At 41.2% G+C, this 26,757-nt stretch overlaps 1 protein-coding gene across 1 annotated transcript in view; it reads right to left on the minus strand.

The window, feature by feature from the left end:
* Positions 1–26,757, minus strand: part of fhit (fragile histidine triad diadenosine triphosphatase) — a 323,710-nt gene that overhangs the window by 51,175 nt on the left and 245,778 nt on the right. The window contains exons 4-6 of the mRNA XM_084063263.1: positions 24,088–24,233; positions 19,373–19,402; positions 5,428–5,496 (exon numbers count right to left, since the gene is read on the minus strand). Coding sequence (XP_083919389.1) covers positions 5,428–5,496; positions 19,373–19,402; positions 24,088–24,233 — 245 coding nt within the window. The remainder of the gene's footprint in view (positions 1–5,427; positions 5,497–19,372; positions 19,403–24,087; positions 24,234–26,757) is intronic.

Raw genomic sequence — 26,757 nt, forward strand, 5'->3', positions numbered from 1 at the left:
TATGATGCACCATGACAGTTCTTGTTTGGCAAGGTGACACTGCAAAGAAAATTGAATTTGCCATCTGGCACATCAGAGGACGACAGCGATGCTTGCGATAGAGACACCAAGAAGAAAGAGAGATAGAGATGAAGGAAGGGACGGATATGACTGGATTTAGCTGCTGACTCTGTCAGAGAGCCGCTGTCAGCCGGGGGGACAGGCTCTTTATGACCACGCTGCGTGAGTCTACTGCAACGCTCCAATTCATCTGAATAAAAATGACAAGCGAAACCTCACTCCCAAGCCTCATCCCTTCTCTTTACTGCAATAAACACTAAGCTGACTGTGGCATTGCTACTGCCGTGTGTTGTCTGCATCATCTGAAGCTGCAATGAAACATCTTAAGCGATAACGTCTGGCCCCTGTTGAGGTCATGAGCTGAGCAGCTGCCTGGTATTTTCTGCTTTATATGCAGACATTACAACAGCAGGAAGTACCAAGGCTACGCAAAAAAGGAAATAAATAAATGTGTAATATAAACTTTATTAGAATTACGATACGCCCACATATACAGTAGGCTGGACCATGGGCACGTCACTCTGACTCAGACATAACCATAAACAAACCCGATACGCCCATATATAGGCATAACACTATGACTCAGACATAACCATAAACAAACCCCTTACGACAATAGGCTCAATATGACTAAGACATAACCATAAACTAACGCGATATATATGGAGATCCGGTTGTCCAGAGCCACAGATCCGACCTCTATGCCCATATATGGTCATGCTCATGTATGGTGCCAACCGACTTCAAACTCGGCGAGCGCATCGGCATGGACTCGAGTGAGTGCGTTGCTCGCTGCCGAGTCGTTCGGATATGTGGTTGTCCAGAACCGCCAATGCGACCAATACGTCCATATATGGGTATATACATGGATACAGTTGTCCAGAGCCAACGATGCAACCAATAGCAGCCGCCCGAACTTCTATAAATTAAACTTGGCTTAAAGGAGGACCGGCTTGCGAACCACATCGTCACGCTCATGTCACTAGGACTCAGCCATAACCATTTAAGGAGTTCCCAATGCAGTTACGCCCCATACGATCTCCATATATGGGCATATTGGTCGGATGTATATACATTTATATTCATATACTATATATCTATATATGTATATGTGTAATACTACTATATAAGTCCAATAGAATTTATGCCGCCCACATTTATATGAAAGCTGCCAGTTGCAACTGCAGGATGAGAGCTCTCTGTGGAAATGTACAGATTACAATGTTGTTACTCTTGCAGCAGTAGCCTAAGGAGAAGGAAGCAGCCAAAACTAAGTGTTATCTTCGAAAATGTATTATATTAAAGAAAATCACACCCTGTGTGAAGGAAGCGGTGCCTTTGGGGCGGGGCGTAACTCATTTCAGTTCGTCCCTATTGGTGGTCTGAGTCCACTTACCAAATTTGTACTTGGTAGCATGCTGCAAACTGGAATAATGGCTGTTTAAAGCCCAGCCAATGGGCAGACAGAGGGGGCGGGGCTTAAGTAATTACAGTTTGTCCCTATTGGTGGTTTTAGTCCATGCACAAAATGTGTACTCCGTAGCATGCTGCGAACGTGAGTTATGGCTGTTTAAAGGCCAGCCAATGGGAAGACAGAGGGGGCGGGGCTTCAGCAATTCATGCTGGTCCCTATTGGTGGTCTAAGTCCACATACCAAATTTGGACTTGGTGGCATGCTGCAAACTGGAGTTATAGCTGTTTTAAATCCCGTGCCCTAAACGGGCGGACGGACATAACATACGCGGGGGGTCCCTGGACCCCGCTGTGATAACTTCAGAAATTCATGCTCGTCCCTATTGGTGGTGTAAGTCCACATACCAAATTAGGACTTGGTGGCAGGCTTCAACCTGGAGTTATAGCTGTTTTAAATCCGTGCCCTAAACGGGCGGACGGACAGAACATACGCGGGGGGTCCCTGGACCCCGCTGTGATAACTTCAGCAATTCATGCTCGTCCCTATTGGTGGTCTAAGTCCACATACCATATTTGGACTTGGTGGCATGCTGCAAACTGGAGTTATAGCTGTGTAAAATCCTGTGCTCATCATCCCGTGCTGATACGGACGGACGGACATACGGACAAAGTCAAGTGTAGAGCGGTTGGCACCGCTAAAAAGAAAATCATCTCAGTTTGAAGTTACAACAAGGCGATATTAGGTTATTAAACAACTTTTTAGATTCTGGTTTTGGTAGCTTATCACAGCTTGACAAATGACAATATGACCTTTAAGGCACTGCCCCTAGGTGAAACACCTACTGTATGTGGGATGGGGGTGGTCTATTTAAGCAGTCACACCTAATCAGAGGGACTCAGAGCTACAGTAGGTGTGACTACACAACTGTTGTACATTGATCACAGGATTAATCAGTCATCACGCACATTCAGGGTAGGAGATGACCGCCTCTGTCATAGCAGGTCTGCTGTCTGCCGCTTTGTTATTTGTTTCCTTGTGGCCATCTGCCACATTAACACCAGAGGCATGGCAAGCAGTTTGTGGTCGCATGGAAATAAACAGTACTTTTGACCTGAAACCTCGGCTGTCATCTGTCCAACAATTCAAGCGGCACTGTTGGGGAGCAGCACAGCTGAGCCTGTTACAACCTGTTATTTAGGGAGTACCGTTAGCTACTGTAAATGACAATCAATAATTGTCCCACCCTGTTTTTACAGTTAGCGCACAGATATGTGGAATCAAATAGACTGCTAGCTGTTTCTCTGGTGATGAATAATATCCCCAGAGAGATCACTGAACTCCAGTTGCTTTGACGTCACTGGACTAGAAGTGTTTTGCAAAGTCTCTTGAATATGGTCAAGAGCTCACTAGTCACTAGATTCTGTGCAGGTTTCCCATATGGCTAAGCGAATGCCACTTTGACCTCTGTGCTTGTATATTATCTGGATGATTACAGTAGACACACCAGCCGAGAGCTATTCAACTATGTTTTTAATGGGGCCAGATTTGAAAAATCCAGGGGAGGAGACATTATCCTGACTATTCCATAAATCGATAAAAAGAACAATGGTCAAACACAGTTATAATAATAGAGATGACTTAATTCAATTAAAAACTATTATTGACGTTTAACGTGTCTATAAAGCATTTTTGTTGATTATTTTCGATAAACAGGCACTGCATTCACAAAAGTAATGAACAATAGTAATGAACAATAGTAACAGTAAATGTCATGACATCAGTTCCTCACCTTTTGTAAATGATACATTTGCCTATAATACTGTTTCTACAACAGATGTATACACTTCCTTATGGGAGAAGTTGCACTTTAGTTCAAACACAAGCTATCATATTTGCGAATCACACTGCAATATGCTCAGTCACAACCTTTTAGAAAACTTGTGGCTGTTAAATCAAGTGATAATTGTATATCAACCAGTTCAAGGGGACCTTTGTCAAGTGACGGCACCTGGTTACCTTTAACAGAAAAGCAGCAAGGGGTTTCCATGCCCATGGCTCTCCCATGGAATGGGGCTACTTTTTAAGTGTTTTCGCTGGCCGATGTTATTTTTTAAATTCAGGGTTTGCATTGATTGATTGATTGACCACTTTATTAAACAGTTTGCAAAAAGTAGAGTGGTACGCTTATACAATGAGGCTAAAAGGATAACACAAAAAGTCCTGAGGGCTTGTTTCCATTGTGGCTTTCATTTTGGAATGGCGCTTCTTTCCACCCTGGTCGATTTTTTCATTTGAGTATGTTTAGTTAGCTGAGCACTAGTGGTGGATAGTAACTAAGTACATTTACTCGAGTCCTGTACTTAAGTGCAGTTTTGAGGTATGTATTTTACTTTACTGGAGTATTTCCAATTTTCTGTACTTTTACTTCTACTCCACTACATCTCAGAGGTAAATATTGTATTGGCCATAAAAATTAATAACCGAGGGTGGGGGGTATCAAAAGCAGAGGTGTGGATTTGCCCCCATCCTGCCAAACAAACTCAACCCTGTGTAAACACAGCTGACACTGACATGTGCTTTACAGTTTGTGCTAGCTTAAGATAATATGGAATCATTTGTAAGTGCCTTTGTGAAGGATCTAAGACCCTGATGGCTTCCCTTTGAACTCAATATTGACTCATAATGGAAAAGTGCAGACGCTGTGGGCTACGTTTCCTCTCCAATTTCACACGTAGATAAAAAAAACAGTGCTTCACCTGTTCTATTGCCTCTTAAATAGTCTTTATGAATGAGTAAACGTGCGAAGTCTGGGTTATAAAACAATTTACGCCGGTGAGGTAAGTGCAATGTGATTATTCACCGCAAAGCAAAACACCTCAGAGAAAAATGTTCTCATTTGCGGGGCGTGACACAGAAAATATAAATGGTAGAGCTCGCCGCTGCTCTCACAATAGCCCTTATGATCACATGCAAATTAAAAACAAACCTATTTATATTTTGCTGGCGGGGCTCTTCCATAGAAGCCACGTCCCATTTCGCCCCTCTGGCTTGATGGGGGAAATAGAGTCTAGTTCGTTTTTATTACACATAGTTATTAGAATATTCATATCAAACTCACTGGTCATTGATATTCATTTGCCGCAGACTCTCTTGTTACAAATTCAGAATGTCACAGGGAAATTTAAAACAGCCTGAAAGCCGTGTTCATTATTTTCTTATTGAAATATTGTGGCTCATTGGTTAGGTGATTCCAGCTCCTTGGGGCTGTAGAGTCCACTGATATTTGTTCAACCTCATCTTCTTGTATGTTTAATTAAAGTTATTAGAAGTTCATTACTTGCAGATTGTGTTTTCAACATTCCTCTTGTAACAAGCACAATGGGATATTTCTTTTCTGGAATGAATATACCAGCTGTACCAGAGTAGCACTCGAAAGTTAAATGGATGCAACAATCGCCACCTAATTATTCTATAAAAATGAATGAGGACACACACACACACACACACACACACACACACACACACACACACACACACACACACACACACACACACACACACACACACACACACACACACACACACACACACACACACACACACACACACACACACAGGGAAAAGTGCCATAAAAGAGATTTCATTTAACAATGTTCTGAATAACATTTAAGTAAAGTGTTACCAAAATGGTAAATTATTGTATTAAAAACATATGTATTATTCCCTCTTCTTATAGATACCTTCCTTTAATAACAAAGTCCAGGAGTATCACGCTGATTTGTATACTTTTGACAAACTGCATTCTCAGAACTGGGCTCCAACAAACAAACTGGCTGCATGTATATCAAGAGTGTGTGCGTGTGAGTCAGTGCAGGGTGAATTCATTACAACAAATGGGAGCGTAAACATAAGAAACAAATAAAATAAAATAAAATAAAAAACGGTCACATTACCTCATCGTAGACGCTGTCATTACGCTCAAAGTCACCTGCCTTCCTGGGGAGGATGTGGACGTGGACATGCTGTAAACAAAGCAGCAAGAGAAAACAACAGGTTTTTATTTGGCAGCATTGTTGCGTTGCTGCCTCATCCAGTGGGACAGGTACACTGCACCCGGGACTCCTCTGACAGACTGATGTGACAAAGGCAGTTTTCCCTTAGAGAGAACCTTCATTAAGTCGCAATACCGCATAGAACCCTGAGCGGAACTTGCACTGCCGCAAATCACAGGAGGGCCACGGTGACATTCCACCAAGCAAGCCACCTGGCTGCCAAAGAGACTCCTTATTTTTATGCTTTTAAATGTTTAATTGGCTTTTTTAATACCCCCCCCCTCTCCTGTGCACGCCCCCCAAATAAAACACCTAGACTGACACACACACACGTGCACGAGCGCATACAGACACACACACACACACACACACACACACACACACACACACACACACACACACACACACACACACACACACACACACACACACACACACACACACACACACACACACACACACACACACACACACACACACACACACTTTCACAAAGTGCTGTCACAAACTTGGCCATCTGCACGGTTAGTAATGTGAGTTCCTTCTCTGCTTGAGTGAACAAGGTAATGTCCCTGAACAACTATGTTATGCACAGACAATAACAGGAAGAGCATCAAAACCGAAAAGAAAACACTGAAAGGTTTTACCTCTTCTCTGGCAAACGACTTTTTTTATTTTTTACTTTAAGAGCCTGTCAACCAAAAGTAAAACCAGGACTGTGAAAATGAATGGCGTACACGCGCGTGTATACAAACTCAACCCGCGCAACAGGTTTTGTTTTTAAATGACATCAGTCTTGAACAATAGGTAAAAGTTGATTGTTGATTTTTTTAAGTGGGAACTCAATTCTCAGAGCAATATAAGCTTAACCACTTAAACCCTAAAACTGAGTAGGCGTGATGGCTGTCATGAATTTATAACAAACAAAAGAATGTGTGATGTGATTGTGCGGCATTGCTTCTGAACAGCCAGTGAGTGTCTACAGAAATCCTGGATTCACACACCACCAAATGAATAGCAGTCATGATTCATGCCATTGAATTCTTTAGAGCTCTCTTGAATACCTTTCTCTGCCTTCGACAGTATAGCATACAAAGTTTACAATTTAGATTCAAGTGTTCAACCATATTTATGCCATTTGCCTTTCTGCAATGGTACATGCATAAATGGCAGTGAGTTCATCATGTACTGAAACTAGTGGAAGGGAAATGGGGTCACTAAACATAGAGAACATGATTGCACTCAGCACGTTTCAGGGCAATGTGTTGATTAGAGGTTGAGATAACTTGTGTGAAAGTGGAACTTTTGGACTAATGAAGCCATTGAGTCACCTAAATCAGCCATCATCGAAGGAGCATGAAGGTGCACAGCAAATGCCATAGCAATCCAGCAAGTAGCTTTTGAGATATCTTGTTTGGGAGACATTTTGGTCAAATGGCGGCTCTAGAGGAAAGGCCACTGGGTAAGCCAGTAAATTCACAAAAAATGCCACGGATATCCAGCTAAGATGTTTATGCTTATGTTTATTAAAGGATCCCCATTAGAGACACATGAATGAGCCTCTTGTCTCCCTAAGATAATGTTGTTTGGGGCACAAATGGTGGATCGACCGTCCTACATAAACATAGTCAGAGACCCACTGATGGTGCTAAACATTCTTAAAGCTGCACTGTGTGACAAAGCCTTAAAATAATATGCACTTTGTGAAGGTTTAATTGAGACATAACACTATCAATGCGGTAATTGTGCAAGTTTTGGCCATCCATATGGCACAGAGCACAAGGTCAAAAGTTTGTACATGAAAAAAAGAATAGAGTCTGCACACTGGTAAAGTTGCAAAAAGCTCCAGTTGGTCATTTATTGCTCGTCAACGTTTCGGCCTGTTCAGACCTTCATCAGGACATAATGTCCACAATTACCGCATTGATTCATCAGGACATACAGTATATGTCCTGATGAAGGTCTGAACAGGCCGAAGCGTTGACGAGCAATACATTACCAAGTGGAGCTTTTTGCAACTTTACCAGTGTGCAGACTCTATTCTTTTTTTTTCATGATACTTTGTTTGTTTAGCACCTGGGCCACGAATGTGCGTGCACTACCTTTTTCAAAAGTTTGAACATCCCTCTTAAAACAACCTTGGGCAACCTAATGGCATAACACAGATGCCTGAATTGAATGGATACTGATGTCTAATGCAGACAGCATTAAAACAGAACATTTGAAAAAACAACCTTAGAACGGTTATTGTTATTTTTCTGAGCTGAACTTAAATTGAATCAGTTTCATGATCCTTGAGCACTGTGTTATACCTTCTGTTAGGAACACAAACAACCATTGGAGGACAAAGCTGTATGCTGTTACATTATATACAGTATGCTATAAAGTGTTTCGTAACTAAAGTTTTGCCGGCTCCAATTGTATATTCATGAATTTATCGACAGTGCGTGGTAACAAGCCTGTTGTGAACATGGAGTGTCACCTACAGTATGTTGACAATGTGGCATTGATTGTAACGTCTATCACGGGAGAAAGCTGCAGCATTTTCAACCACATTAACCCTGATGTCCTGATTTTGAAAAAGTGGCTAACTCTAGGAGGTGTGTGTGTGCGTGTGCGTGTGCGTGTGTGTGTGTGTGTGTGTGTGTGTGTGTGTGTGAGTGAGAGAGCGAGCGAGAGTGAGTGAGTGAGAGAGATCAAGGACATAATAACCTAATTGTGAGGCTTTTATTCATTCTTCATTACTACAGTGTGATAAACAGTACAGGCTAGCAGAATAAGTGTTTATAAATGCTACAAACAAGATAACGTGTTTTGAGGCATCTGCTTTGTAGCCATGCATTTTGTATTTAATGAGGTCATTTGCATAATTTCTGCATTATTAAATCTGCCTACCTTGAGGAAAACTTTGAAGTGTGTGTGTGTGGGGGGGGGGGGGGCAATTCATCATCATCGCAGAGGCTCCCTAAATGGTTGCTGAGTGAGTGAGGCAGCTACTGGCAGACCGTGTACGTCATTGTATGTGTGTGTGTGTGTGTGTGTGTGTGTGTGTGTGTGTGTGTGTGTGTGTGTGTGTGTGTGTGTGTGTGTGTGTGTGTGTGTGTGTGTGTGCTGGGAAAGCAAAATATGGGATACGAGATGGGACTGCAATGTGTGCATGTGGAGGATGTCAGAAAGTCTGACGCTGTTAAAGAAAACAAAACATAAAAAAACGAAATAAATAAAAGTCCGCATGGGACATGCGTTGTTTGTCTGGATCTGGGGTGCGGGGGCATTCACAAATGGCTACTCTGTACAACCATAGTCCCACCTAGAGTACTGTATATCTGTTCTGTTTCATCAGCGTGTCGTATTACACACACACATGCAGTATGCAGATGCTCAGGTCATGGTTCAATGTCAGTGTTCTATATGCCGCCCTTCAATCAGGCTCTGGATGGACACCTTGGGCTTTATTTTCTGTCAATAATTGGTCACTGTTCAATGCTCCGAAATTATGCATCGTCACACAGAACATCCTTTATGGAAAGCTGGGCTCTCGCCTCCTGTCATCTGCAGTGATACATAGAGGTGTCATAAGAAGTTGGCATATTTGCTTAATGTGCACAGAGGATACCTGCGTGACACTGTGAAATGTGCACTGCACCGTTTCCCCCACAAATAATCAAAACAGATGTCCATTAATTAGTCTGTGACTGCAGAGACAAATGACTTAAAATGGCTGCCATAGCAATTTATATAACTTATGTAAAATGTAGTGAGAAAGACAGACAAATATAGTTTGTCATAAACAGCTGTGTTCCCCATTAAAGAGAAGGGGTACAGAAGTGTTAGTAGCTCCAAGCAGGGTCTCTAATTAGCTAACCGAGGAAAGAAGGAAAAGGGGGGAGGGTTCCCACAATGCCTTGCTTTGGCAACCGCACAGCCTGCAGAAAGCACCGTGATTCTCTTCAACAATCCACATGAAAATCTATGGTGTCTTGTTTTGATGGGTTCAGTTATCATTGTTTTCCTTCACTTTCCTATTGAACTCTATGGGGAAATTAGTCAGCTGCTAAAGGGGTTCACGTCTATTGTTAAGCTGCTCCGTACTGTAGCAGCAAATATGATGGCTTCAGGCTGGATTCATAACTCATGCGCTTGTTTATTTACAGATACACTGAGACGCAAAGAAATTATACTGAAAAGAAAAGGCTATAAAAAATGTATGCGATTTCCCTAGTTGTATATCCATTGAGCAGTGCTGAGCCGCCATGACAAAATGTGTCTTCACAACTGGAGAAAAATGTGAAATGAGGAAAATAAATTGTGTATGAATGCGAGTGAATGTGAACATCAATTCATACTGTACCAGTTGACCGGGTCTCCCAGAGGTGTACTGTAGAATGGTACTGTACGTCCCCTCCTTTTTTTTCCCTCTACACCAAATCTTCAGCGAGAATATCTACAAGTAAATCTGACGTTGTGTTGTGAGCCTGTAGATGTCATATTTCTTTCAGGATGTTCTCGTATTATGTCATACCCAGAATAGGGACTAGGGTTCATGTGGTAAAATGCTAAATGATTGCGTCCATTTTGTATATACTGTATATATTTGTATTTAATAATAGATGTTCGACAGAAGAACATACATAGTGTATATACATACACTAGTGTGTAAAGTTGCTGACAGGGAGTTTTATGAATATCTTCCAATTTGTTGACATCCACTTTTAAACAGCAGGCATCCATTAAGCTGCCTGTAGGCCTCTAGCTTGCTCTGGGCACTAGTTCACCCACAGTGTGATTGCCCTAACTATATCTACACCAGAGAATTCCATCATTCACATCACTGGTAGAGTTTTCCTCCAAGGAGCCAATTCGGCAGAGGCGATGGAGGCAGTTTGTGGGTCGGATGCTGTATCAAAGTGAAAATTTGTGATTGGTCAGGAATTACATGAATATGACCTACAGTAAAACTATCATCCATAGGTTCCATATACATTTAGGAGAGGAGAGTGCAGGTACAGGTACAGGTACAGTAGTGCCACTGTCATGCACAATACAGGCTCCCCAATGCTATAACCCCAAACCAGTTCAACTAAAACCTTCCTGTTTTGCTCTCTCTCCCTAAGAAGCAGAGGTGACAACAAATCATAATTGTTGCAAGTACAAGAAATCTCGCCTATTACTTATTATGTTATCATGATTCATGTTTCAGGTAAGTCCAACATCAATGAGTTAAGTTCCCCTTTTCCCTCTTCCCAAATAATTCTGCCGAAAATAGAACATACATTATTGTAGAGGTTTCTACTACTTGGATATTATTTGTTATTTATTAAAGGTAATCCCTAGGTGCTGATTCTTTGTGATTGCCACAAGTGAAGGTGGGAGTTCAGAATAGGTTAGGTTGTAAGGCTAACCTCTTCTTAGGTTCTTAGGTTAGGTTGTAAGGCTAACCTATTCCTCTATGTCCTGGTTATGAGATGTCCGGTGAACTCGGCCTATCGTTAAGTCACGCCCGGAAGGGAACGGTGTGTCGTTCACGATTCCCCTTTTTATTACGGGGCCAGAGCTCAGCTCTGGACCTGTTTTGTTATTGGCAGTATTCTGTCACTTCTTCTGCCACTTTTCGCAGTTCTGGCTGAACCGTGCAGTCGCTTTTTACGAAACTCGGCCATATGGTAGATGGTCATGAAAAACGATCAAGAAATAATTCTCACAATCTTTCGTCCAAAGGTGGCGCTATAGCACTCAATTGAAAATGGCAACTTTGAACAGGTACAACTCATGCCCTGTTTGACCTACAGCCATGAAACTTGGATACACATATGCGTCTCCTCATGCTGAACAACTTTCACCCTCTGACTTTTGACCTCTGACCTTTAGATCTCCCACCATTTTGAATTATATGAAAAACAGTCATTGGCTCCTAACTTCTGCATTTTTTCACTTATGGAAAATCCGTTGGAAATTTTTGTAGGCAGTGGTCCAAAGTTCAAGTGTTAAACGTTTCGTGCAGATTGCTCAAAAATCCCAGGAGGAGATAGATTTTAACTATTACAGTTTTATGAAAATTATTCATCTGTGCCTAAAACATACATGCAGACTCACATTTCTTTGAAACTTTGCAGAAATGTACAGGGTCATTCCAAATATCACTGAAACCAATCTTACTCCAATTGGCCAAAAGGGGGCGCTATAGCAATTTTTTGAAAAGGCAGACTTTAAACAGGCATAAGTCATGCCTTGTTTGGCCGAAAGTCGTGAAACTTGCTTACACATGTGCCTTGACTCATGAGGAACACACGTATTGATTTGACCATTAAGCTCCGCCCTTAGATTTTCCGCAATTTTGAGCAGTTTGAAAAATACTTGTTTTTGCCAGTTCTGGCTTAACCGTGCATACGCTTTTTACGAAACTCGGCCATATGGTAGATGCTCATGAAAAACTACCAAGAAATAATTCTCACACTCATTCGTCAAAGGGTGGCGCTATAGCACTCAATTGAAAGTGCCAACTTTGAACAGGTACAACTCATGCCCTGTTTGACCTACAACCATGAAACTTCGATACACATATGGGTCTCTTCATGCCCGACAACTTTCGTGGTCTGACTTTTGACCTCTGACTTTTAGATCGCCCACCATTTTGAATTATATGAAAAACAGTCATTGGCTCCTAACTTCTGCATTTTTTCACTTATGGAAAATCCGTTGGAAATTTGTGTAGGCAGTGGTCCAAAGTTCAAGTGTTAAACGTTTCGTGCAGATTGCTCAAAAATCCCGGGAGGAGATAGATTTTAACTATTACAGTTTTATGAAAATTATTCATCTGTGCCTAAAACATACATGCAGACTCACATTTCTTTGAAACTTTGCAGAAATGTACAGGGTCATTCCAAATATCACTGAAACCAATCTCACTCCAATTGGCCAAAGGGGGGCGCTATAGCAATTTTTTGAAAATGCAAACTTTAAACAGGCAAAAGTCATGCCTCGTTTGGCCGAAAGTCGTGAAACTTGCTTACACTTGTGCCTTGACTCATGAGGAACACATCTATCGCTTTGACCAGTAAGCTCCGCCCTTAGATTGTCCGCAATTTTGAGCAGTTTGAAAAACACTTAAACCCAGGATTTTTCAGCTATTTGCGTGAAACTGTATCATCTGTGTGATCTCCTTTTTCACAGTTACTTGTCTGTTGGGCCAATGGCGTCTCCCTTAAATGAATGCCTCACAATCTCAAGGTCGCCAGTTCAATCCTCACTTGATGCAGACTTAATTTAAGTTGAATTGCAAACAACATGACTGTATCAATGAATACATGTGCAAATGGTAAAGATAACCTGAAATGCTTATTTGAGAGTACGTTTTTTCAACGTATGACATACTTAATTCTGAAAATAGCTGATCTACAATCTCACAACTTTTCATGGTTTGTGAGCTTGCAGATCGGCTACTTTCACTAGTTTTGGTTCTGAGGAGATGTACAATTTCTTCATTGGTAAATGGTTTGTGAACGAGTGATCTTAGTGTTAGTGAAACAGGGGCTTGGTTCATGAAAGAAGGCAAGAGTTTATGATCTTCAACAGACAATATCAGCCTGGACAAAGCTATAGCACTATAGGTAGTGTTGCAGCCTATTAGTCTGAAGGTTGAGAGTTCGAATCCTGTTAATGGCAGTAGGTTGAGATGTCCAATCAAACCATTATGTTTCCATCTCTCTCTCTCATCAATCTATTGTTTCCATGTCACTCTCTCTCTCTTCAATCTATTCCGTTTCCATGTCTCTCTCTCTCTCTATTCACTGGCCCCGTATTATCGCTGCTTGCAGCTATATTTGCCTTTGTCTTTGTCTCCGCTGGACCTGGTCGTCTGTGAGAATCTGTGAGATTCTATGAGATTCTACAAGAGCTATCTAACTTTTAAATATCTAATTCTTAGCTTAACCAATTATCTGACTTTTTATCTAGCTGCTGCTCGACTATATTGCTCGACCCACACTTCTCTGTGTCTCACAGCTGCTTTTATGTGTGGAATATGATGTCATACGATCGTAAGACGACGTCACGCTGGCGACGCTCCATAATCGGGCGTAATGCCGCGCCGTCTTCGTCGTCTAGGCAACATACATGAACATCAACATGCTAAATGATTTACAACCTGTAACTACCAATATTTACAAGCAACTGTACAGAAAAACAAGCCCAAAGGGACGTCACATCCATCCATTCCCTTTTATAGGGTCCTAGGATCATTCCTAAGTTGCGTTAGAGCACCATATTGTGAAAAACAATTAAACTTTTTTTCTTGTTGAAAACCCGTAATATTACTTTTATGGCACTCCACGGGTGTATTTGCAAAAACGTAATATTATGTTTTTGTAACTCATTGTGTTAACCCAGAGCGACTTACAGTAAGCAAGGACAACACAAGATAATACATCAAATGCATAGAAAGAGTAATCTAGGATCATACAGTAGGTAAACCAAGAACCTATCATCAGTCTAACAGTAGAATATCCCCAAAAATCTAAAATCTGTACATTGAAACTACTGTATACACACTATAGGATGCCAGGTCAACAATGATCTGGAATCTGTCGACATAACATTATCTATCTGTTGCCGCCCTTAGGCCAAAATTTCCACTTGCACACAAAATTAATGGAAGATGGATGTGTTGCCATGGCAAATAGTATACCAGCACTCACGGATCAGTAGGCTTCTATTTATTTATCACCTTGACACTTGCTGAGTGCATCCATACTCCCTGGAACCCAAACCATTGTGTGATTGACCGTTGTGATTATGGTAAATTATTTTTATTTCACTTTAAAGCTTTTGTGGCTCTAAGGAATGTAATGTCGATTTAACCACTTTGGTCTGGTCTGGTCAAGGAGTCACTAGCGGGACTATTAAACTCAAGTTAATTTGAGTCCAAGTCGCTTGATTTTAGACCTCACCTCTACTGAGTAGCTACTAATTTCATGTTGTTTGTGAATCTCAAAGGAGGTTTCGCTGACAACAATTACAGAGCAGATCACATACTGTCTCTGTATAACAGAGTTACCACTTACAGTGAGGGAAAACACCACTTCATGATAACGATATGACAATTGGCTAAAGTCCAATCTCCATGGATTTATTTATTTAAAATAATATTGATTATGTTGTGTACATTATGCCATCTTTATATATAACAATGAACAGGCTGTATACCAACCAAGCTAGCTTTCAGGCTAAACTAGCACAATCCAAACAGTCCCTCTGATGATGAATCACTATAATCATGCCAGATTTTCCATAAGACTAAAATAAACTCCAATTCCATCATTCTAATACAAAGATTTGTCTTCCGTCGCCGTGAGACTCCAGGCAGTGAGTTTATAAGAGTGCATTTGCCTCCATAGACTTGCCTCTCTCTTATTCAATCAAAGGACCATTTTTATTGCCAGTGCGCCAGCACCTGATTGCAATAACACACTTGATAGATGGGGTTTGCCTCACACTGTAGCAGGTGTGCTATACGCGCTGGATAATCTGTTTTCATAAAAAGACCAGACAGGTCCCTCAAATCAAGAGTTGCCACGCATTCGGAATTACTTGATAAAATATGTAGATTATTTCACTGCGTTAAGGAACAGTAGGGAATAATGTCTTCTCTATTACTGCCTTTGATGCAGTACCTCCATAGTGTGCTTCCCTGCTGTACCCAGAGATGTGGAGCCCTTCACAATGGGGTCTGTGAGAATTATTCAGACTGGCTGATATACTGATAATGCTAAAATATGAACAACCTGCCTGTATGAATCTAATTGAAGTCAAGTAGGAAAGTATTGCAGGTTGACCTTGTTTGTGTTGGCAGATGGAAGTCATTTCATCTCAAAACAATCTTTAAATGAGAAACATGTTGTGGAAATGGGAGGGAGAATGTTAAAATGTCTGTGGGCGCACACAGTACTATAAAATAATTTTGTTTTTGTTTTGTTTGTGTGTGGAATCTATTCCCAGATCGAATCCAAAATATCATAAAAGCATGATGTTTCCCTTTTATCGTTTAGGATTCATCTTTGCCATTTCACTGCTGATTTATAAATTATCCAGGCAAAATGGCAAACAAATAAAATAAAAAACAGCAACTGTTGCGTTCCAACAACACTTATTTGAATGTGGACAGCAGGACGTGTTTGGGAGGGCAATTTGAACATGCTTTTTGTCTCAATACTTTTGTTTTGTTGATATACCAGGTGGGTTTGTTTGTGCAGTTGTGCCTGTGTATGTTTTCTGTTTGTAGACATTAATGAGTCTGGAAAGAAGAAATGGTGTAAAGAAAATAATAAAATTGCAACAGGGTTCTAAACAAAACAACGCCCTTCTCAACAACCTGATAATTAGGCTTATAAGAAAGGCTTATCACAGTGCTACTGCACTGTTGTTTACATAGAGGGTAACCCTGCTGCCATGACTGGCCTGTTACGCCAGGCTTGTACTTCCTCAGGTCCACTCATTCTGACCATTTAAAGACTGCCTTGAGCATCTGTGTCTTTCATACCAGGAATAAATTACCATGCTGGTACATTGTTAACCTTGGGGCATTTCAAGAATAGGATTTTAACTCACAGGAGATTTCAGTGTAATTGTTTTTAAATAAAAAAAATCAAAATACATCTTGTTTTAACTGTATCTCTTTGATTTGTTCCTGTGTTATTCACTGCACTGATAGTTACGCACAATTGTAAATAAGGGTATAATCTTTATGTCCCCAAGTATTACATAAAGGTCTGAATGAAGAGCAGTCCCCTTGAGCAATATACTTTGAAATTACATTTTGTTCTAGTTCTCTCTGCTAGCAGTCGTTGCTAGAAATATTCAAATCAGAAAAAAAAATGAGCGTGCAAGTTAAGATTACCTATACCATAATCCAATACAAAGTAAAAAGACAATTAGTTTAAGTAATTTAAACTTTTTTGTAATCAGTATCCTCTATAATGCAGGCCCCCCTTTCATAATCACAAGCAATCCCTAAACAATTTCTGTCATCGGTTTGTAATTTGTAATCATGTATTGCCTCAGGACAGCACACGTTCAAGAGCGCAAGATAGAGGAAAGGTGAGTGTGTGTGTGTGTGTGTGTGTGTGTGTGTGTGTGTGTGTATGCACACATATGTACCACATGTGTGTATGATAGTGAGTGAGAGACAGACAAGCACTGGCAATGCACACGTGTGCGCAAAGCGTGCACATGTACGGTACACAATAGAGTAGTACGTACCGTCTGAATACCAGCGCCCACCCATAGAGTAGAACCACCTGAATACCAGCACCCACTCATCAAATTGAGTAGAACCGCCTGAATACCAGCATACACTCATCAAACAGAGTTTGATGATCACATGACTATAGAGGTAATTTGAACCGATTTGCACGATGTTTGGACAAAATCTGTATGAGTCACTAAAATCTCCACACGCAATCTCCAAGGAGTATGCGTGCACAGTTTTATGCCGATCGGTCCAACGGTGCCTGCTCACAGACAGATGGATGGACACAAACACACACGAACAGACAGGGGCAGAAACATAGTCTTGCCCACACCTTCGGCCTGTCGGAGACAATCAAGTACAGCAGATGATGCTACTCTCGCGACCATGGTCGAGTACATACTGCATCTCCAACCCTTGGTTCCAGTCATCCTGGATGATCTATTAAACTGCCTCAACTAAATCTCTACGGGGATAACACAAAAACCTGAACATCTCTGACTGATGAAGTTACACCACTGGCCCCACCAGCCACATGTAGCTGCTTCCTATATCCAGCGTTTCAAATTAAAAGCCCTTCGGAATTTAATACCCAGTCCAGCCATACTATACTAGATTTTGACCTAGTCTTCTTTAACTGTATGAGGCCATCACCAGAGTGGCCTCAACATCAGCTGCAAATAGCGGTTATAGTTTCGAAAGCTAACCTTTTGTCTTAGACCAACAGCAAATGAATTATGACAGCAGGACCTCTGTTTTAAGGTCTACCCCCATCTGAGCACAGCCTCCAACTTGTGTCTGGCTGCTTGACATTTACTGAGTTCAAGTGTAATTAACTCTACCCGCTGAAAGTTCCCTATTTAGATAAGAGATCCCAAGTGTATGATTCAGTGTGCAAGCGTGCGTGCGTACGTGTGTGCGTGCGGGAATTATGGGTTATAGTCTTCACTAACTCACTCAGCCCCCCATTGGTGGGTTAAAGTATGACCTTTTAAAATGGGAAAAAATATGTCCACTCACAAAAGTATATTTGTAGACAATAAGAGTGTCCAAATTACCCTCCCAAACACCTCATGATTAAGTTTCGTTGGAACACAGTGGTTCACTTCACTACAGAAATACTCGCATCCTTGATAAAAATGGTAAGCACTCAGAATCCACTGCACCTGCCCTCACTTCCTTGTTATTCAATGTTTCAACCTCTTAACCACATGAACCCTAAGATATGTAGGCCTACGTATAGCGGCTAACGGAAACCTTGATAGTAGCATGTAATATTAGTATGTAGTTTGTTGATCATATTTCATTAACACAGCTTCTGTTGGAGTAAAGTGGTGGCTCAACCAGTCCATTATAAAGATGAAAGTGGATAACCTGCACACAGTGTCCAGTATAATATATTAGGTCTGCATTACCGTAGTGAGCAGACTGGGGTGCATTTCTCCTTTCCGACATGTCGCCTTTCCGACGTTGACGAACCCTATACCTAACCCTAACCCTAACCGCACGCGGAAGCCACTAGTCGGAGTGGTGAGATGTCGGAATGGAGAGTGAACACATCAAGGGTTTTTATCCAATTCTCTTTCAACCTCTTTCTTCAGAAAATGCATAAATATTATCCTCAAAAACAAATGTCAAGGATTATTTTTATGTGGTCTGGTCATTCAAATTGTCTTAGCATAGAGCCTTTCCAGCTCCCCACATTTTCTGTAATCTGCTCAGGCTGAAATGGCAATTCAACATTCCTCTTCACGTCACGTCATCCATAATGACAGCCATAACTGTATAATTAAGAATGAACACCATATGAAACATGACATTTATATTTTAGATTATTGATGGCAATCAATAGTGATGATTGTAATAATTAGCAAAGAAGGGGGGGACAGAGAAGTAGCAAGACCGCAACACATTGCAGTGGAGTGCACAGTGAAACGTGAAAAACATGTGCAGTATAGGATTTGTGTGTGTGTGTGTGTGTGTGTGTGTGTGTGTGTGTGTGTGTGTGTGTGTGTGTGGGCTCGCACGTGCATGTGCGCGCTCGCGCATGCATGTGTGTGTTGTGTCCTGTGCTCTACAATATTAATTTCAATATATTCTCCAATAGCTAAGCTAATATCCCGCACGGGAAGAGGCTCTTTCTGAGTTTCATATTCATGAACAGATTCATTTCATTTCACTTTGTTTTGCACAGTGTATGAATACATAGTATGTAATGATGATGCACAATGTCTACTTCATACTAAAAATAAAGCAAGGACGTCTTATGGTAGTTAGCGAAGAAAGTTAGGCACGGTCAAAGTCATCTTAGAGTTACAGTAACTGGCGAAGGACATAGCGATGTGAGACCTTCTCCAGTGACCTCCCCTTTTTCAACAAAAAGCTCCCTGTCAACCCCGATGGGTCCTTGAATCTCCACTTACGTCACCTAACATCCTCCCCTCCAAAAGATATAGACAACGCCTTTTAAAAATTATGTCTAAATAATTCAGCCGTGCCAAGAGTTTAGCGCCCACAAATGAAATACAATGATTATTTAATAGTGTATAACTGTTGCCGAGGCCTCATGACATATTTAAAGGCAGTGAATTATTAAGTTCTCACCTTCACGGTTTGTCCGGCTTCAGGGCCATCCTGGTGGGAACAGAAAAGAGATCATTAGGAAGAGTTGGGAAGCCAGAAATATTTCCATTAATAATTCAGACAGATTTTTTTAAATGTCAGATTAACCCCCCACCCCTCGCACCACTATATATATATATATATATATATATATATATATATATATATATATATATATATATATATATATATATATATATATATATATATATATATATATATATTCTATCTTCTTTGTTTCATTGTCTCTTTTATCCTGAGAGTCAGTTCTTAATCACAGTTTTATTCACTCCCTGTCATGGTAAGGGAATGGCATGCAGGTTTAAAACAATAACGCCCATGCTCGCTGACAGTAAGTAAGAACTTTTTTACACCTTATTTTGTGTTCCGCAACTGTCACATTAGGTGTGATTAAGTTTGATTAGATTATTACACACTTTTCTTCAGTGACAGAAGCTGATGATAGCAATGTGCACCACTCTAATAGGCCTGCGCAACACACATTGGTGTTGAAGAAACTAACAATAATTATAATAATAACTGTCACACGTGAACACAAAGACCTCATTACTTCCACTGAGTTTGAGTGATTGGTTCTCGCTCTTAGATGACGTAGATTATCAAGTAAATAACCAAAGGAAAGCCACTTGTCAACAGAGGCTAAATCATTTTTCACAATTCCCCAGCATGGTTGATATTTTGATTTTATTTGTCACCATGGGGCACACTGCAGAGATATGTCCCTCCTGTGGTGAGCTCTCCCTTTAATGCTGTGGCCCATCTTCCAGCACTCTAACCCATGAGCTGTCACAACTAATCTCACGTCATCACGTCTCGCCTCATCCCAAGTCAAACAAAAATGATATCCAGGTAAAGATTGCTCCCTTTTTTCCCCCTCTATCCTAACCTGTGAAACGATTTTCTCTGATGAGGCTGCAGTCTAGCAAGCTGCCATTTTGATATTAGCATATATATCACTGGTTGTGCACAGAAGGCCAATCAGCATGATGAGAGCCTGTCTGGTTGTCAGAGTCAGGGAGTGAAGAAGGTAGGCCTGTAGTTAGCATGGTTTCTTAGGCCAGGAGAGATATTCTTGCCCATCACCACCTCACATACTGTATGAACTGAAAAGAGATCTTGGAACTGCACTAAACACACTATTTGAGTAGAAACTTTGCATTGGCACTACCTGAGTCAACTGTGGAATAAATACAAGTACTAAATCCTTACTACTCCAGCAAGTGGAAGCTCCATAACAACCAATAAATGAGTACCTGCTGAGTCAGTCAACTGACCACAATAGCCCATCACCACCTCACATACTATATGTACTGTATGTGGTTTAACTGTTTTGGTAAAAGGTAGTTGTACTTCTCTAACATTAATAAAATCATGTTTTATAATGTTTAACATTAATACAATGATGTATTATTTTGTTTCAACACTGATTGAAACATTGTTTAAAGGTATATAGATGGCGAGTCATAATGTAAAACATGTACTGTATATTACATACAGTGGTGGCAGAAGTACTCACATTTGTTACTTAAGTAAAAGTATCAATACTGCAATGTAATAAATACTCTGTTACAAGTAAAAGTCCATTTTGCAAGTTTCCAAATGTATAAAATAATTTGAAAATAGCAGATCTACAAGCTCACAACGCGTGTGAGCTTGTAGAACGGCTATTTTCAAAATATATATACTGTAGGGCTCAAGTGGTTAATATATGTGTTTTTCTTTATATATTAATCAAAATCTACAAAGTAACTAGTAACTAAATAATAATAATATGTTTTCAAATAATTGTAGTGGAGTAAAAGTACAATTTTTGCCTCTATGATGATTGAAAATTGGAGATACTCCAGTAAAGTAAAAAATACCTCAACATTGTACAGTACATGTGCTTGTTACTTTCCACCACTGATTACATATTGAATTTACCTAATGCCTAATCACAATGTTAACAGGGTGTGAATTGTCACGTTTTGTGACACATTGTTTGGCTTGGGTTGGTTCACAGACCAACCCAAGCCAAGTCCATATATGGACACCACTGGAAAATTGATTTTCTAGGTATGAAGCAGGGGCGTCAATTGGGTATGGCAAGGTAGGGCAGGTGCCTACCTTGGCTCCAAAAAAGAAAAAAAATATATATAAAAAAAAAAAAAAAAGAATAGTAGCCTAATGCAGGTGTAAGACCATTGTGTTTGTATTGTGTTATACAGGTAGGTATTAACCAGAAATGCAGTTGACCCACATTTTTGGATAGGATAGGTGTCCCTTATTTCAATCTCTGGGAGTTGGCAACCCTAACCTTACCATACCTTAGCTTTTGCTGAACTGACGCCACTGGTATGAAGGCCACACTTAAACAGCTTGTATACAGTATAATCATATTTGAGATTCCCCGACAGTGTGGGGTGGGAGTTGAGACAAAATATGGAAGCTGCGTTGCTTGCGTGCATTCTGTGAACCGTTGAAGGTATAGCTCTTTTGCACCTGGATAAACTCCCGTGACTTGACAAGTTCCTTAGTCTAATCTAGCTGAGCTCCATGGACAAAGCTCGAGACCTCAGAGTGCAAAGAGGTCACTAGTGACAGTTGAGCCCGCCTTGCCACTTTAACTGCGATGACCAGCTACTGTATAACCCATAGCTTGCATTGATTAGCCTAGGGATAAAATACCATAAGTGCTGTACTCTACGTTTTTTCAGAAGGTATACCATAATTATTCCCTCGCGCACGGCCATGCACTCGCGGTCACAGAATGAATTATTGTGGTTACAGAGGGTGTACAATCTTTTTCAAAATTTCGGTTTGAGTATACTGCGTATACAGCGTATACTGGTAGAACACACCACTGCCCTGGCCAATGCTCCATGCGTCCTAGACTCTTCTCCCTCCTGGCTCCCAGGCTGTGGAATTATGCCCCCGTCACAGTCATGACTGCAGATGCACTCCCTGTTTTCTGCCAGAGTCTGAAAATTCACCTCTTCAGACTCCACTTCACCCCCTCTTTTCCTTGCATCCCATCTTGACACAGTAGGCCAAGGAAGTACCTCCACGCATTTGTTTTCACATGGGAGCCACGCCGTTATTAGACCCCGTCTTGTTCAATAAACACATGGCTCAGAGTGGATTATCCTGCTTACACCATGGCCACTTACCAACTCGTTACATACGAGAGGAGAGTAGAACCCAAACGCAGATGAGCATGAGCAGTTCATTGTCAAAGGGTTTATTTCAGGAACAAGCAAGTTCACGGGAGCAGCCAAGCAACATCAAAATTCTTCAACTTTATTACAACATCATAGCATAACAGTATGCATTACGATGTATTTTAAAGATTTGAGACGAGCACTCCAAACTAACATTAAAACAAAAGAAAAACATCCTTGTAACACATGTTCAGATACAGTATCATGCCCTCTAAGCTCAAACTGTGAAAAGTTCCTATTACTTCTGAAAAACTTGTCTGCTCTTGGGAGAAAGGACATCTGGTGCCATTTTGTGCAACTCACACGCTGTGTGAGTGACCTCGCATTTCTTAAATTGTAATAGGAGCTTGAATATATCCACCCTCTCAACTGCCTGGTTGTTCAAAACAGTAGGAACACATACTGTACACTCCAGAAGGCAAAACTACAGTACATCTGAGGCAGGACTCAGAAACATTAGGAAAAGGCAAACAGAATGCTAAGAAGCCAAGACAGAACACGTGATAAACCTTTATGAATGGCAGAGACGGAGGGGAATGAGTCCAGTTTTATAGAGGTAGAATTATGTGAGAAGTGACAACAAGACACACTATTTGAGTAGAAACTTTGCAGTGGGACTAGCTGAGTCAACTGTGGAATAAATACAAGTACTAAATCCTTACTACTCCAGCAAGTGGAAGCTCCATAACAACCAATAAATAAGTACCTGCTGAGTCAGTCAACTGACCACAATAGCAACTTGTTCTGTGCTCCCCCAAAAGGATCAAATATCAACCAATCAGAACAGGGAGCAGAGCTATTAAAGTAACTCTGATGAAGGACAAGAATTTTCAACCAAGTCCAGTGAGGCGACTCATGACTCTGTACGACAAATTGTTCAAAAGTTACGGCAAAACATAAGAGCTAACAAATATCGACCAATCAGGAGAAGGGGCGGGGCTATGTAACACCAATGAAGGACAAGGATTTTAAACCGAGTCAAATGAGAAGACACCACAAGTGGCTCCGACAAACTGTTCAAAAGTGATGGCAAATTATAAGTGGGGACATGATACAGGCGTGTACCAATTTTCATACATTAGCAGCATGAGAGAGGCTGTACAGCCCTTCTTGGGCAAATCTTTGTTAATAGCTCTAGAATACTATTCAGCCTGTGTGTGTGTGTGTGTGTGTGTGTGTGTGTGTGTGTGTGTGTGTGTGTGTGTGTGTGTGTGTGTGTGTGTGTGTGTGTGTGTGTGTGTGTGTGTGTGTGTGTGTGTGTGTTGTGTGTTGTGTGTGCATGCGTGCACGTGCGTGCATGCGTGTATGTAAGGGGTTATATTTTCGACGATATGCATATTTCTATGCACTACGATAACTCACTTTGCAATAAAAAAGCTCAATTCAGAATCATGATGTGGTGTACTTGTAGCTGGTTAATGCACATATCCTACTAAACTTAACAAAGTGGCTGGCCACTGTGGGTGTGTGATTTACCTGTATGGCGATGGTGAGCGAGGTAGCATTGAAGTACTTCTCCACTAGATTGGCCACTCTCTGCGTGGTGCTGAACAGGTCTGCCACCTCGTTTGGATGAAGGTCTCTGAAGCGCTCCACCTGCCTCAGTGGGCACACCAGCACATCTAAGCCATTCTTATTAAGGAAATCACAGGTCAGTGGTGGGGGTATCATTCCCTAAGCTAGGAAGCGAATTGCCACTTGGTAGCATCTGAAACTGCCTTTACACTGCAGGGACACAGAAGAAAAGAATCTTCCCTCTTCGACATACTTTAGGACAAGAAACAAGGGCATGGCTACATGACACTGAGCTGGTCATCTGATGGTACATAAAAAGTTATCCAAACGTAAACAGAAAACAGTATTTATTCCTTAGAAGCTACAATTACATCAGCATTAAAACATCCACATGTGAGGAATACAACGGTCGGACAATGTTCCTGTGAAAAGTGCTTGTGTGGTTCTTGACACACTCTCTACAGTGTTCCCAGCGGATTTTGTGACAACCACTCATTGTTATTGCAATGTATACAACTAAACAAAAAGTTACGCATTACTTTTAAAATGTACTCAGTACTTTCAGAGCACTAATTTCCCAATACAGAAACAAATTATATACCATCATAGAATCGGCGTCCCTATTTTGATCATGTCATTTTGGCAACATTTTTATTTTTAATTATTTATTTTGTATTTATATTTATTTATTTTTCTCCCCAAAAAAAATCATAAATGGCAAATATAGCCAATTGACATGCTCACAATGGGTCACGTGAACACAGGTGTTTCCGTGACGTTTTTACATTTTCATTGGTGTCTTGGGCACAAAAGGTTTGAGAACCACTACTCTATTATATATGGAGAAAGTGTGAAGTGAAGAGAAGCGGGGAGATAGGGGGAGATAATCTGATTCAACGTCGAGAGAGGTATATGAGACACTTGTTGAGGGACTGGGTTATGAGTATATAAGAGAATAAAGGGACTGACTCTGCATACTGTACCTAACACAATGCGTTGTGAAAATGTCGATTGGCTATTTTTAATACAGGTGTGCATTGAGATTTTGACTCGCCCATTGGTGTGTCATGGGCACAAAAAGTTTGAAGACCACTGCTGCATTATATACAGAGAAAGTGAGAGTACCAGAATAAAGTGAAGAGAGGAGGAAGATGGGGAGATAATCTGATTCAATGGGGAGAGAAGAGAGGTATATGAGACACTTTTTTTTTTTTTTACTTAACATTTTTATCCTACGATTTTGCAACCCCTTTTCACCCAGTGCCAATTGTCTAAGTGTTCTTTGGCGCTACACTCCCCCTGCCGGCCTAGGGATCCCAGAGCCGAGCTCATGCCTCCTTCCTTGCATGAGAGCCAACTAGCCTTCTTATCACCTGACAGGGGGAGTTTCCCCTGGTAGGACGTAGCATGTGGAAGGAACACGTTATTGCAACCAGTTCCTTTCCCCTCCATCAGACACCCCGGCTATCAAGGGGGAGGCGGTATAGCGACCAGCATTACCGCATGTTTTTTGTGAGGGTACCTACCCTAGGAGACACGGGGAGAACATGCAAACTCCACACAGAGAGGCCCTTTCGCCAACCCCACCTAGGGTATGGGCGCTGATGACGCGGAGGAGAAGACACACCCCAAGCGCCCACAGCGTCCCCAGCGGGAATCAAACTCATGACCCCAGACACTTGTTGACGAGCTGGGCTATGAGTATAGAACAAAATAAAAGGAGTGACTCTGCATAACTAACGTAGTGTTGCCAGGTCTGCTTATTTTAAGCGACTTAAGGCTTGTTTTTCTGTAAGGTCGCTTGTAAATATTGGTAGTTGCAGGTTGCTCCTTTTTGGCTTTGTTCTTGCTTTCTAATGATGTTTAATGTCAAGGACCCCCAAATTAATATATATTGCACACAGATCTACATCTGAAAATACTTTGTGCAAGGGACCCCCCCATACACGATTTGTGTACTTAAAATGTTTTTTGAAAATGGCAGATCTACAAGCTCACAACACGTCGCATTGCGGCGCCGCGGCGGGGTCTGCGGCCAAACACCTATAAATGTGGGGGTCCTTTTTGAGAACCACTGTTCTACAAGGCAAAGTGTCACAATTGTGGTGGATTTTGTGCTCTGTCATAGAAACCAAATCCATTCCTGGGGCTGCACAGTGGAGCCAAACTTTAACACAGAACACAGCATAAGCCTATGGAAGATGCTGGTGTTCACGGAACCTTAACATACGCTGAGAGATAAGCTTGATGCTCATGTCGGGTGAGTTATTTCCCTATGATGACAATAGAATCCCTATGGTGACAATCTCCGCTAGGGGACATAGCTGAACCAACCAAGCGTACACGTGACTTGATATTCGCTCTGCCACCTCTGACATACACGATGTGGCTTTAACAGGTGGTCACTCTGGTGCAGAAAGGCACTTTGCATTCAACACTTTGCTCGGTGCATTTGTATTAGAATTCAAAGTCTGTACAAACCTGCATTGCAGGGGTCGGCAACCTTTTTGTCATGAAGTGCCATGTTTTCATTTTCTTGATAGTGTCAACATTAAGCTTAATTATGACACCACATAAAAATGTAATACTTCCATCTGATTTTGATTGTCCATAGGCTATACATATAACCTT

Source organism: Gymnoscopelus microlampas (assembly GCF_963454915.1).
Source record: "Gymnoscopelus microlampas genome assembly, chromosome: 7".
Classification (NCBI taxonomy): domain Eukaryota; kingdom Metazoa; phylum Chordata; class Actinopteri; order Myctophiformes; family Myctophidae; genus Gymnoscopelus; species Gymnoscopelus microlampas.